At 36.9% G+C, this 14,956-nt stretch overlaps 1 protein-coding gene across 9 annotated transcripts in view; it reads left to right on the top strand.

Annotated features, from left to right (window-relative positions):
- sptbn4a (spectrin, beta, non-erythrocytic 4a) overlaps positions 1-14,956 on the top strand; it is a 35,900-nt gene that overhangs the window by 7,272 nt on the left and 13,672 nt on the right. For all 9 annotated transcript variants that reach the window (XM_058775578.1, XM_058775586.1, XM_058775584.1 and 6 more), the window contains 10 exons: positions 5,704-6,000; positions 6,093-6,296; positions 7,276-7,365; positions 10,688-10,966; positions 11,560-11,690; positions 12,037-12,241; positions 12,944-13,189; positions 13,293-13,427; positions 13,994-14,238; positions 14,400-14,538. In XM_058775578.1, the coding sequence (XP_058631561.1) occupies positions 5,704-6,000; positions 6,093-6,296; positions 7,276-7,365; positions 10,688-10,966; positions 11,560-11,690; positions 12,037-12,241; positions 12,944-13,189; positions 13,293-13,427; positions 13,994-14,238; positions 14,400-14,538 (1,971 nt within the window). The remainder of the gene's footprint in view (positions 1-5,703; positions 6,001-6,092; positions 6,297-7,275; positions 7,366-10,687; positions 10,967-11,559; positions 11,691-12,036; positions 12,242-12,943; positions 13,190-13,292; positions 13,428-13,993; positions 14,239-14,399; positions 14,539-14,956) is intronic.

Below are 14,956 nucleotides of genomic sequence, written 5' to 3'. Positions count from 1 at the left end.
TAATGTTGTGATGCTTACATTCGCTTAAACACCAAAACACTGATCTGACATTAATGACAAATGTTGATTTTAGATTTTGGTGTGTTATTGGCCATGTATTGGTTATCAGCCAATTATCAGCTTATTCGTGTCAATTAGAATTCAAAAATTTTCGGTGTGTTCCGATTTAAGATTGGCTAAAACTTACACATAGTGTTCAGGTGGTGATAGAAAGCTGATATTCTTACACGAAACATTGGTAAATGAGAAAAATCTTTGGTGAAAGCTTGATAGTGGAAATGGCCTTTGGACAAGAAGGATCCACTGCTGTCCTTAATGCAACCACACTGTCTTCACATCTGTGTGTAAATTTGCATCTTATTTTTTAAATATCTCTTGCCATTAAATGTTATATAACATGTTCAGTTTCAATTGGTCTGTGGTGCCTTATGATGCCCTGCAATACAATATTTGATCCCAGGTGAATTGTTCTGATCCAGTACATGCTGTCCTGAAAGATTGCTTATCATGGCCTGATACACAACAGGACATCCTGGTGCAGCTGAAGTGTGATGGCTAGGTTTCGAATGGCACTGTGAAGTGTCTGAAACCATAGAGCACCTTGTGTGATGGCAGGGACATTAATATGATTAGTATCATGTAAATCGGTCTAAAGGTATGATGGTATTAATGGGATATCTGCTAGTATTGCTGATCACAGAAAATGGCAAGGAACCATGTGACATGATGCATCGTGTGTCGCTGTATGACTGCATAGACACTGCTACTGTTCTTCTTTCATGCTGACAGTGGGTGGAAAGCTCAGAATCAGCCTCACTCACTGATGTACTAAATGTTGTGCTGAATTGTCTGAAAAATTTGCACAAAACCGAAACCAAGAATTAAACGTTGCAAAATATGAATTCATTATATGAATCCATGCATATGTGTGTGTGATTTTACGGCAGATGTATAATGCTGTGTGGACCGAGATGCTAGTATGTGGTAGTGTTGCAAGTGTGTTTTCTCTATTTTTGAATTATATTGCGGTTGTAATGGCAAGAAGATCTAAACATAGGTGAAGGAGCTCTGATTCAAAGGTTTCTGTCCTAATTGAATAGTGTGTTTTTAAGTGGTAAACAATCCAGCTCCGACTAGAAATTTCAGATGCATTTTGCTGCATTGATGATTTGGTTAATAATATCTCAAATGCCTTGTTGCTGATTCGTCACTGTGGTCTTGTGGTGGATTTGTTCCGCAATACTCTGAATTACAACACTCTGAATGTCTTATTAGATGTTGTGGGCCTGCTATCTTTCTGTTTTGGCCTTGTTTTCTCTTCTCATGTTTCTTCCATGTATGACTGAATGAAGTTTGATGCTATTTGCAGTTCACCAATGAATAGATGATGTAAGATTCTAAACTCTGTAGCCTTTAGGCTGACTGCACTACTTTGTAATAATGAAGCTAATCTTTATTCAAGCTGATTTTAAATGTCACTCGTATGTATTTTCTGATGCTTGTGTGTCAGAGCATGCCTAGAGGAGAAGCCCTCTTACTGGAATTATTAAAATCAACAATTAGTTTCCATACAGCAATCAGACTGGTTTATTCTCTTAGAAAATCTTGTCATGTGGCAAGAAATTCTGGTTCTGTTAATAGAGTTCTTTTTAATGTATGTGACATAGGGCTGGTAAATATATATATATATTTTTTTTTTTAAACCAGACAGACAGAAAGATCAGCATTTCAAACAAACACACATTTTAGCATGTATATTCAAAATGTTTAATGAAAGAATTCTAACCTAGTTTTTTTTTTTTACAACTTTCTACAATCAGACTTAAATTAACATAACTATTGAAACATCTTTGTCTTAACTTTGTCTTAAGAAGGATTGTTAGTGTACTAGTCTTAGGACATAGTCTTTGGAAAATGTAATTTACAATTAAAAAGCATTAAAGGGAGAGTTCACCCAAAAATGAAAATTCTGTCATCATTTACTCACCCTAAAGTAGTTCCAAACCTGTATGAATTTCTTTGTTCTGCCGAACAAAAAGGAAGATATTTTGAAGAAAGTTTGTGACCAGGCTGTTTTCGGGCACCATTGACTTCCATAGTAGGAAAACAAAAATACTATTGAAGTCAGTGGTGCCCCAGAACTGCTCTGTTTCCCACATTCTTCAGAATACCTTCCTTTGTGTTCAGCAGAACAAAGACATTCATACAGGTTTGGAACTACTTTAGGGTGAGTAAATGATGACAGAATTTTCATTTTTGGGTGAACTATTCCTTTAAGGATATCATCACGGTATTGTCTGTGTTGTATAAATTGTTATCATTATAAAAGTCATTTTGAATATATTGTGAATATTCAATGGATCGCCCTGCTTTAATGTGACATGGATCGGTGTCAGATCATGGTTTGGGAAAGTCTAATATCATAGCATTACATAATATCCGCAATTGTAATAAATGGTACAATTCTTTATTTTCTTGATCTGTAAATGCCAGTGGAAATCAGCAGCTACTTGGCAACTCTATGTGGTTCTTGTGACTGTCATGTATATCTCCAGGCCTTTTGTGAAACTTGTGATTAATGTTGTTCTGGTACTTCAGTGCCATTGTTTCGGAAAGCTTTATTTAGGGCGATTTCAGTGGACCATATCAAACATGCAAACCAATCTCATGAGTGAAATAGCTTTTTAGAATCTGAATCCTGCTGTGAATTAGATTCATCAGCAGATGCATGGGCATATGTGTATATGTTGAGTATTTGATGTAGAAAATAGTTTTTTTCCCACTAAGTCAAGTCAAAGTTTTATGTCTTTGCGTGTTGTACGTTTGACTTTGAATTGTCAGACGTCTGCTTGTTCTGTTCAGTTTGAAGAAAGAGAGTCTAATTCTGCTTTCAGTGCAATCTGCAACATGCTTCCTTTTCTCTCTTTGTTCTTCAGGATTTTGTTTCAGGACTACAGCTGTGTCAGAAATCTAGGACCTATTTTACAGTTGTGCAGGTTATTGTAGAATTTCAAATTATTTTATTTTATTCTGTAGAATTCTAGATGTCTCTTTTTTTTTTAATGAACCAGTGTTTTTGGAATATGAACATTTATAAGGAATATGATTGGTTCAAATAATAAAATCAGCAATTTAGTTACGCTGATACTATTCAATAATATTCAATCATTCAACTGTTGTTTGAGCTGCGTGAGCTGAAGCTGACGAGTGAATAAACACTGGTAAACTGAAGCACTTTGCTAACAGATTAAATAACTCAAGCAAACGCATCCTATATAAGATCAATCAGCTATGTGTACAACATTACAACTTACATTTACACAAGTTAACTTGTGCAAGTTAGAACTGTAGCTCGCATTGAGGATGCATATGTTAATAATGTTCTGATTAATGTTATTTCTATGCACTTAAGTTTAAATTCGTTAAGTTTAATTTCAAATAAAAATTTTAAATTTTTTGTTTGGCTGAACTAAGATGGCTGCCAGTATTTCCTGAACCTGATTTCTGTAGCCCTGAGGAGCTAACTGCTTGAGAGCAATTACAGCATCACACACAAACACGCTCACTCTTAGATAGTGGTACGTAGCCACGGAAACGTGAGTTAATGAGGCTGTAACCTGAGAAACAGCAGAAGCAATGACACCGCGTCCCACTGTGATTGGATAACTCTTCGTCCTTCTGGAAGAGTTCCCCCCCTCCCCTCTACCAGACTCACTCAGCTCAGCATCCTCAATGACAGACAGGCGGCTGGACCAATCACAGGACACGATGATGTCCTTAGAGCTGACCTTGCCTCCTTGTTTCACCAGGCCATTCACAAGAAAGCATGATGTACTATATTATGCTAAATAATAGTTCTAGACACGCACACATTGCGATACATCACATATGAAGATTAAGTAATTTGTAATAATAATTAAGTCTAATCTATCTATACATATCAGGTGCAGCAGGTCAGGTTTTTTAAGCAGCAAAAAAAAAAAATCGCTCTCAACTAATGCTGTAAAATATACAAAGAATCCTGTCAGGTGGTACATCACTGTAATATTAGAGGTTCAAATGACGTCTAAAATTAAAATTATGTTTATTTTTAAATTTAATAATCAACACACAAATAAAAAAGCAAACATCTACATTTCACATACAGCAGCTTTTATATAAACGTTTTAATGCTATAATAAAGTTTCTACGTCAATTCATTGGTGAAATATTAAAGGCTTTATTTAATTGGTGGCTGTTATTCATCTATTTAGATGTCTGTCTGTCTGTCTGTCTCATCTAGCTGTATGACTTTGTTTAGCAACCACTTAACCATGTCTAAGCATCCAGCCAGACCGCCTTAGCGAACCTCAGAACTATCTAACTAAAACTAACTAGAAAACTAACTGGTGCCAGTTAAGACACCATAGCAATGCCAAGCAATCAGCTTGAACCATAGATGTACCTATAGGTAGATGCCATAATCGGCCGTTTCAGGCACGTTGATGCGTCTGTCATCTTGTAACAGTCAGTGTGTCATCACTCACAATAAAAATCAGAGTTTTCCAAAATGGCTCGACATTGTGTAGCCTCTGGTTTTAAAAACTGCTGAAATTTAAATTCATTAAGAAATGGGATAAACTTTCATAGGTGAGAATACATTGGTTTGTGTTTTTACTATGTATTAATTCAATATTACAGGTTAAGTTTTGAATGTTGTGTTAGCCAATGGCTTCGTTTTGTGTTAGTTTAGCAAAATCATCTGCTGAAGTCTGTTGCAGATATAGATATACGTACGTATATCCACGTTGCAGACCCACAGTCAGCTTGCTCTCGAGTGTATGGCAGACGGCTTATGTATAGTGGCCCATAGAAACAGCAGCTAATATGACATCTACATATATATATATATATATATATATATATATGTATGGCTGGAACACCTTTGGAATGGTTAGAACTCCTTAGCAACTGGCACAAACAGCCAGATCGCTTCAGAAAATTCTAGCAGCCAGCTAAGACACCTAACAATGCCTAGCAACCAGCTAGAACACCCTAGCAATGCTTAACAACCAGTCAGAATACTTCAGCATCCATCTATCTGTCATAGAGTTTAATTTCCACCTTCAGTCTCATCTTCTTCTCTATCCTTTTGTTTTCCATCCAAGCATCCCCTTTTTTCCTGTTCCTTTCTCTGTTCTCTCTTTGTTTCTCCATCTGTTTCTCTCTCCTTCTCTCACACACTCTTTCCCTCTCTGCAGTACAGGGGAGCAGGCGACTTGTGCCAAAAGGAGAAATGCTGCACTGCATTATGAAACACAAACGCACACACGTATGGACATGCACACGTGTACACACACACATACAATGACGGCTCTGTGACAAAAAGAGGGATGTATATCGTTTTGAAAAGAGAATCAGGAGTGAATTTAATTTCATGTGTTTCTGCAGGGAAGAATGAACCTTTACACACTGATGCAGAGAGAGAGAGAGAGAGAGAGAGACAGTGAGTGTGTGTATATATATATATGTGTGTGTGTGTGTGTGATGGCGCCCTATTTTAGGAGGCTGGACTTCAGCCATGGCTCTGAAGAGACAGATACTCGCTTTACTTTGATCCCTTTCCATCTTACACATACACACACAGGCATAAACTGGTAAGGATGAAGGTTGAGGGTCAGAGCAGTTACACGTTCACGGATTATGTTACATTTGTATGTGTAGGAGGGTGAAGAGCTGATCCAGGAACAGCCCGAGTTGCGATCGGTGGTGGAGATGAAGTTGAAGGAAATCAGAGAGTGTTGGTCTCACCTGGAGAACACCACCAAAGTCAAGGCCCGCCAGCTGTTTGAAACGCAGAACCACCGCACTACCGACGTGCCCACTAACACCCTCAGCGACCTGGACCAGCATCTCACCGCCATACAGGAGCAGCCGTCCACACTGAGCTCCACCCACAGCACCCAACCCACTCTCCTTCAGCCGCGCCCCACTTTCAGCCAGCAACTCCAGAGGATACAAGTAAGACCTGCAAAAGCCACTGAACGTTTTTTTTTCTGTATTTGGAAAATTGCAAATCCATTTTGTAATCTTACTTTATCTTCATCTTTTAGTCAATGGAAGCCCAGATGCAGCTTTATCAAGGTGTTGGTGAAGTCAGGGCTGGTGCTGATCACCGGAGACCAGAAGGAGAAGAACAAGGAGGCGTGACCGAGACCCGAATTGTGCGTCTTATTGAGCCTCTGAAGGAAAGGAGGCGGATCCTTCTCGCCTCAAAAGAAATGCACCAAGTCACCCAGGACCTGGAGGATGAGATTGTGAGTGTCACGTTCTATTCGCCTTTTAGTTTGTGTTTATATATCAGTATAAATATATAAGAATAATATTCATCATAATAATAGTGAACAAAATAAATAAAATAAAAAAGATTTGATTATTTAGAAAAAAGTAATTTTACAGTACAACTGTAAAATTACAATACTAATGCTTTTGGCTTATTTAATTTCTTAATTTTTCAGCAGTAATCTATCAAGCTTTTATTTTGTTGTAAACCACAGGGAGCTTTTTTGTTGACAATAGCTGGTTTGTAAGCGCTTTTCTTTACTGGTTTGGGAAGATGGTTGCGTTCCTAAATGCCCTTTATAGGTGACCCAAGCTCACAGCACATCCTTAGATGAGTTAAGCTGAGAGATGAGCTTGTATGGACTGTGAACTGAGCCACTCTGAGCCCCTAAAAACACCGGATCATGAGCTGTTCATGTGTAAAAGAACAAAGTGGCACTCCAAAACACACAATAGCTATGTTTCCATCTAAAGTTGCGAATTTAACTTATGTGCAATGTTGGAATACCGCATAAAACATTTGCGAATAAAGCACCGTTCACATCCAATAAGTCAAAAAAAAGAAAATCGTCACTTCCTGATAAACTGGTATTAAATATCGTTAAGAAAAGTAGGAGAAGCCACTGAATATAATAATTTTTGCATATGATATACTCCTTGCGCCTCAGGGCGAGCAGACGAAACACAATAAATGCGGTCATTGCTTTTGGAGGTGGAAGCCTGTTGTTTGTGAATGTATCTCAGGCAATATGACCGTAACATTTCAGATGCTGTGCAATGAGATCAGGTTAGTCAAGTTATGCCGTCCCATCACACAAAGTCACATGACTTTTAAACCATCTCAAGCGTGCGGCATATAAACTTTTTTTGCAAATTAAGGGATTCCCAAAATTATTATTCAGAAAATATCACATTTGTTTACACATTCACATTTCTGTATTTTGGCTTCTTTAGGTATGGATTCAGGATCGGTTACTTTTGGCCTCATCTACAGAATATGGGACCAATCTGCAGAGTGTCCAACATTTAATCATGAACCATAAGGTGAGACTAAAGTTAAAAGAAAAGTATTGTATCTTTTTCTAAACTTTGATATAGGACATGATTCTAGTACATTCTCAGACATGCAGTGATGTTTCTGTGATAAAGAATAAAGACCATTACAGTGGGATATGCTCCCTTTTTTACAATTAGTCACTAAATTAATGTGTTAAAATAACAACTTTAGTTTCAAACCTTAAGTCATTATGAATGCCAAAATATGCACACAAAGTTTATATCACCTTCATTAGGTTTTCATATACCAATCTACCCACAATTTTTAGTAGAAAGTGTCCATCTAAACAATTTGAAGGGTTAGAATTGATCACATGACTTAAACAGTCAGTCCTACTCTTTGGCCTGAGACAGTGAAGGTTTTGTCTCGTTTTGGGACACCAGATGCATCATGTACATATGTTCATATACGTTATTTGTACGTTCATAAATGATGTAAGAAGATATTTCCTGCCAACATCTGTTAACTATAAGACTATAAAAGACAGAGGGAGCAGAGTAAATGAGAGGTCTGGGAATTGATGTATCTTGTAGGCCAAGAGCCAAATATGATACAAATGCCTTTTGGAGTTTGTCAATCAATTCAGTAATCCTCAATCTGTTGGATTGATTATTATCTTAATTTGTAAAGGGCAGCTCACATCAAGGACAATATAACAATAACAGTGTTTTAATAATCGTTGTAATTCTATGAGAAAAGGTAAGTCCACACTACAACTATTTTATGACAACACAAAGCAACAGTATTGTTGGAATCATTTTCAAATTATTTTTTTCCATCTGATGAACAATAAAAAACATTGACAGCCAATCAGAATCCACTTGGGAGCTCATGCATTTAAAGCGGCAGGCTACATAGCTGCAGCACACGCTTATAACAAACAGAATGTTATCATTGGTTTCAATACTAATATAGTTATTGTTTTAGTTATCTTTATAGTAATCATTCTTTATTTTTTTTTTTTTTTGAACAACAATTTTTATTTTCAAGGATTGTCATACAGGTTAAGACAACAGTTCAATTTTTCATTATAACGGAATAAAAATAAATGAATAATAATAATAATAACAATACATAAAAAACTCAATACCCCTTAGTAAAAAAAATTAAATAAATAATAATAAAATAATAATAAAAAATAAAATAAATAAATACAGCAATAACATACTTGTCTATATATTTTCAATGTCCATTAATTCCACAAAAGAGTCACCATCTAGACTCTCCAAAAAGTCATAGAACACCTTCCAGATGGACCAAAATACATGAAGTTTGTTTTTCAAAAAGTAGGTAATCTTTTCTAAGGCAAGGCATGTGGTCATCCCCTTTATCCATTGAGACACGCCAGGACTTTCTTCTTTTTTCCAAGAACATGCAATTACACGTTTAGCTTCCAGCAAACAGAGAATTAACAAAAATCTTTCATGTTTAGTCATTTTAAAGTTCAGAGGACATATATGTAATATACACAACCTGGGATCAAGAGGAATTACTTTATCAATGATTTGACTTATAATATTCAATATTTTAACCCAAAAACAGTTAACTTTAGTACATTCCCACATACAATGGATTAAAGTTCCCTTTTCTTGTTTACATTTATAACATATATCAGGAATATTCGGGTTAAAGTGATGTAACTTAACTGGAGTGATATATTGTCTACTCAACCATTTATACTGAAGCAGTCTCAAATGAGTAAATCATTCTTTATTTAAATATCATTAACATACTAATAGTTTAGTATAGTTTTTATTAATATTTTAAATGTTTATGTTTTCAGTTTTCTACTTTAATTTTAGTTCAACTTTGAGTAATTTTGTTGTTTTTGTCATTTTTATTATTATTTTTTTTAAATATGTCTATGTAGTTTTTATTTATGTTAAATTATAAGCTGTAGTTTTCATGCTGTTTTAGATATTTTAGTACTTAGAGTTGTACTTAAAGAAAATGAGACGTGTAACTGTAATGAAATAGTTTTAAAAAATCTTCTATTTCAAAGTTTGTTCGTTTGTTTTTATTTAAGCAATTTTTATTACTGTTTTAGTTAACTATAATACATCTGGTTTGATCTGGCCTTAACTCTTTCCCTGCCATAGTTCTATCATATATATATATATATATATATATATATATATGTATATATGTATATATGTATATGTATATGTATATATATATTTTTTTAAAGTTGCCAGCCACTGCCAGCATTTTTTAAATCATTTTCCCAAAATGTTTTGTTGTATGAATATCTGAACATGCAATATGTCAAAAGAAAGAGCAGAGCCTCTGCTTTTAAACAAAACAAAACAAAGTTTTATTGTAGCTTCATGCATTTTTTTTAATTAAAAAAAAAAAAAATTATAAATGCTTAAATGTAGGTAAGTTTCATGAAAAAGCATTATTCTGAACAAAAAGCTGAGAAAATCACAATTTTGTAAAAGATTATGTCTGGATTGGATTCAGAACGATGATCAAATATAGATGGAGTAGAACACTCCCAAAGCTTGCACAGTCTTATACCACTTCCTGGGTCAACATTTCATTCCATAACATTAGGCAGTTTTGCTTGATGATTGTGTTATTTTACATATGCATCTGCTTACATACGTGATCATTCGTTTCTGCTTCTTCTTCCGTGTTTTGATTAAGGAATTCAGTACTCTTTCAGAAGATGTGTTATAGCGCCTCCTACTTTATAACAGTGAAAACACAGAAAGTAGAAAAATTCCATCAATGGCAGGGAATCGTTGTCTTATAAATGATAGAAAATTACATCAATGGTGGGGAAAGAGTTAAAAGTCAACTATTAATTAATTATTAATTGTCGTTGTTTCACGTATCATTAGTCTTATTGCAAATTTCTGGATTCAATTGAGGTTAAAATAAAAGTTTTTGTTTACATAATATATGTGTGTACTGTGTATATTTATTATGTATATGTAAATACACACTCATACAGTATGTATTTTGAAAATATTTACATGCATTTGTTTATATATTTATATAATTTATATTATATATAAATATATTTAATATGCAAATACAACATGTTTTTCTTAAATATATACATGCATGTGTGTGTATTTACATATACATAATAAATATACACAGTACACACACACATGTTATGTAAACAAAAACTTTTATTTTGGATGCGATTAGTCGTTTGACAGTACTATTTAAGCCTGAGTATATTTAATTCAGCTGCCCTTGATAGCCGGGTTCTCATGGCTTCTGATTCCAGTAATGTAATTTGATTGGCCGGAGAGCTTTGACTGACAGCTCACTTGTGTGTGATTGGACATGCAGGCACTGCAGATGGAGATACAGGCTCAGAGGGGGCGGGTCGAGGAGGTGCTGGAGAGGGCGGAGGTCGTTGCTGCCCTGCGGACCCCAGAGGTGGAGCTTGTGCGTGAGGGGGCAGGGCATGTGAGGCAGCTGTGGGAGGTGCTCCAGGTAGAGATGGAACGTCGCACAGTGATGCTGGATGCCGTGAACCACGCCCAGCAGTACTACACCCAGGCAGCGAAGGCAGAGTCTTGGCTCAGTGGACAGAAACTTCAGGTCCTCAATGAGGAGAAAGGAAACGTATGTACTGTACCTAAAACTCAGTACATCTATAACTTAAATGACAATGCTCAGGAATGCTGGGTTAAAGGTATAGTTCACCCCAAAATGAAAATTCTGTCATAAATTTCTCATTCTCATGTGGTTTGAAACCTACGGTGCCCGGGAGGGGCCATCTTCGGTTCACTTAGTTTTGTCGTGGCCACGAGATATTAATTTGTGGGAACGTCATATTAACTCGTGGGAACGTGATATTATGTCGTGGCCTCGAGATGCTTATGTTGAGGGAACGACATATTTTTCTCGTGGCCACGAGTTTAATGCGTAAACAAACCTACGTGTCCATTGCAACCCGGGATTATCAGAGATGAATAAAACATTTTTATTAACATTAAACCTTTCATTTAATATTTGTAAAAAAAGTTGCTCTGCAAAATTGCTCAAAAAGTTGCCCAGTGTATCATCAGCCTAATGTGTGTACATATTTTAAAAGAAGTCTTCAGAGTAGAGACCATAGCAGGGTTGTAAACTGTGGTCAGTGTGATGTGGTCTGCTTGTCTTTCACTTTGTAAACCAAGATTCATTCTTTCTCTCTCTATCCTCTTTGTCTGTAGGACGAGGCCAGCACTCTTAGGTTACTGAAAGAGCAGTTGGCCTTAGAGCAAACAGTGGAGAATTATGCAGAGACGGTGAGCTCACTGTCCCAGCAGTGCCGTCGCATGCTTGAGCTGGGACATCCAGACAGGTAAATATATATACAGATGTGTGAAAAAAGCAAAAATGATTGATTTCGGAAGAATCATGTGACACAGAGGACTGCTGAAAATTCAGCTTTGCAATCACAGGAATAAATGACATTTTAAAATAGAAAACAGTTATTTTAAATTGTGGTAATATTTCACAATGTCACAGTTTTTACCAAGTTTTTATCAAAGAAATGCAGCTTTAGTGAGCATAACAGACATCTTTAATTATTATTACTATTTTTTTTTTAATTCAACCCCAAATGTTGAATGTTATATGTAACTATTTATAAGGACATAAGTTTATCTGCTGTCTGTCTGTCTCTTTCTTTCCTCTCTCTCTCTCAGTGAGCAAATCACCAAACAGCAGGCTCATATAGACCGGCTATATGTATCTCTAAAAGACCTGGTGGAACAGAGGAAAACAAAGCTGGAGCAGCAATACTGGTTGTATCAGCTGAAGCGAGAGGTAGAGGCGCTGGAGAAATGGATCTCTGAGAGGGAGGCTGTCGCCAGCTCCACTGAACTCGGCCAGGACCTCGAGCACGTCACGGTATCACCAGCTCACACACACACACACACACACACACGTTTGTTTTTGTGAAAAGTGGGGACATCCCATAGGTGTAATGGTTTTTATACTGTACAAACTGTATGTGCTATTGACCTACACCAACCCTACCCCTTACAGGAAACTTTGTGTTATTTCAGATTTTCAGTACACTCCATTCTGTGTGATTTATAAGCGTTTTGAAAAGTGGGGACATGGGGTAATGTCCTGAAAAGTCACCTTCTTGTCATACCCTTGTCATTATACAAATTTATGTCCTCATTTGTCACAAAAACGCGCACAAACACACACACACACACACACACACACACACACACACATTGTCAAGTGTTTTGAACTCAAGGATGCAATATATACTGACTTCAACTTTAAAGTCAAGATGAGATCGATATTGACCATGCTTACAATTTTAATCCTCCTATTCATTATTCTGCCACTGAAAGAATTGTTCTTTTCTGCTAATGTCACTTTGGTTGGAAATAATGTTAACCAAAAAACAAAAAGCTGTTTAGGCTACTGTTGAATGAAAATGCAGCCTTCCTAAACTCTTGCCAATATTTAATGTGATATCACATTTAATGGTGCAAATGGATCAAATCAAGTCCTGTGCTGTTGTTTTCCCCTGTTGAAGCCTCTGTGAGCTGATCTCTGACATGTCGTTTTTGTGCCGTTCAATTTTCCCAGGCTCTGCAGAGCAGCTTTACTCAGTTCTCTACTGAGACACGTGCAGTCGGCCAGAAACAGATGGATTCAGTCAATAAGATGGTGAATGAGATGATTGACTGCAGTCACTCTGATGCTGCCACCATTGCAGAGTGGAAAGATGGACTGAATGAGTCCTGGGCGGATCTTCTGGAACTCATGGAGACCAGAGCGCAGATGCTTGCAGCCTCGTACCAGCTACACAAGTTCTTCACCGACTGTCAGGAGGTAAACAAGCATACAAACAGCCATCAAAACACGTTTTTGAAACACATTCACAGTTGACTGAAATATGAGGAATCATCATTGTGTCTGTGTTTGTGTTTTGTAGGTGCTGGTCCAGATCGAGGGAAAGATGAGACAGCTGCCAGAGGTGAGGTCATGTCAGGTGAGCTCAGCCAACCCTGGCACACTGCAGAGACTCTTGCACTCTTTTGAGCACTCCCTACAGCTGCTGGTCTCACAGGTAAGACTCAAACTAGCACACACACACACACACACACACACACACAAATAAAACAACAACACCTGTTCTGACCAGGTGCAGCAGCCACGCTAAATAAGTGTTTAGGCTGGTTCATCTTCCTGACCCAGCAAGGGGTGCTTCCCATTTCAGTCCAGAAGCACAATAACACTCAGAAACACAGTTACAACCATCACACAGTGCTGAATAATATGGAAACTTGTTCATGCCATGGAATAAAAAAATAAAGGCAATTGCAACTTTTTATCTCACCACTGAATAAAAAATAAAAAACTTAATTGCGACTTTTAAACTCACAATTCTGATTACTTTTCTCGTAATTATCACAATTTCTTAGTTTATATCTCATTATGCTGAGTGTATATCTTGCAAATATATACAAAACAAGCTTCTATAAATACCTATCAGAATGAATTAAATTCAATTTAAATTGTTTAATTGTAAGTAGCTTTAATAGTTTTATTAAAAGATTTAAGGGACAAATATTCTCATGCCCCTAAGTGTCAGTAAATAGAGACAAGTAATTTTAGTTTTTACCTTTATCTCAGGTACGCCAACTGCAAGAAAACGCAGCTCAGCTGCGTGCGATTTATGCCGGGGAGAAAGCAGATGCCATTTTGTCCCGTGAGCAGGAAGTGATGCAGGCCTGGAAAGAGCTCCTTGTTGCATGTGAGGGCAGCCGTGTGCAGGTCACCACAGTAACCGATAAGATCCAGTTCTTCGCTGTGGTGCGGGAACTGAGCATGTGGATGGATGGAATAATGGGACAGATTGGCTCAACTGATGATGCCAGGTACCAGATCAATTATAGAACCATCTGAGTCATCCTGAATCTACAATAGGATTTAAACCAATCACAGTAGACAATATGCATCAGGATAATGTGTGTGCGTGTTTCTTGTTTGTGTCTGGGCGTGGGTCTTGGTGTTGGGCGGGTCCTTGTGTACGTGTCAGGGACCTCTCTGTGCTGGATGGCATGATGTCCCAACATCAGAATCTGAAGAGTAAGATAGATAACAAGAGCAAGAACTTTGTGCATTGCGTGGAAATGGGAAAGATGCTGCTCGCTGCACGCAACCCTGCAGCTGAAGAGGTACACACATACTCAAACACTGAACCCTCTATGTGCACGCCTTAAAATGTGCAAACACATACATGGAACTAAAGTTAACCCGACAAGCTTTGCAGATATAAAAAGGAGAAATTTTAAAACAAAAAAAATTTAAATGTAAGAGTAGAATTTTTGTCCCTTTCCATAGTGCCAAATAAATTGTGCATAAATGACAATTTATATAGACTCGCCTAGTGTTTATAAGTGTTTTTAGAGGGTAGAAGATTACTTAATTTTTTTTAAAGTTTGTCAAAGTTTACAGTTCTCACGGCATCATATTATAAGGCATTTTCCAAAAACACAAATGTCCAGCCTCATGTCTTAAAGTTTGCCTTTAAATGAATTATGGGTTTATCTGAGCTTAATGTCATAGGGGCTGATTTTTATTAAAACATTTAAG

Source organism: Onychostoma macrolepis, chromosome 05 (assembly GCF_012432095.1).
Source record: "Onychostoma macrolepis isolate SWU-2019 chromosome 05, ASM1243209v1, whole genome shotgun sequence".
NCBI lineage: Eukaryota > Metazoa > Chordata > Actinopteri > Cypriniformes > Cyprinidae > Onychostoma > Onychostoma macrolepis.
Note: the sequence above shows the minus strand (reverse complement) of the source record. Positions and strands in the feature narration are given on the sequence as shown.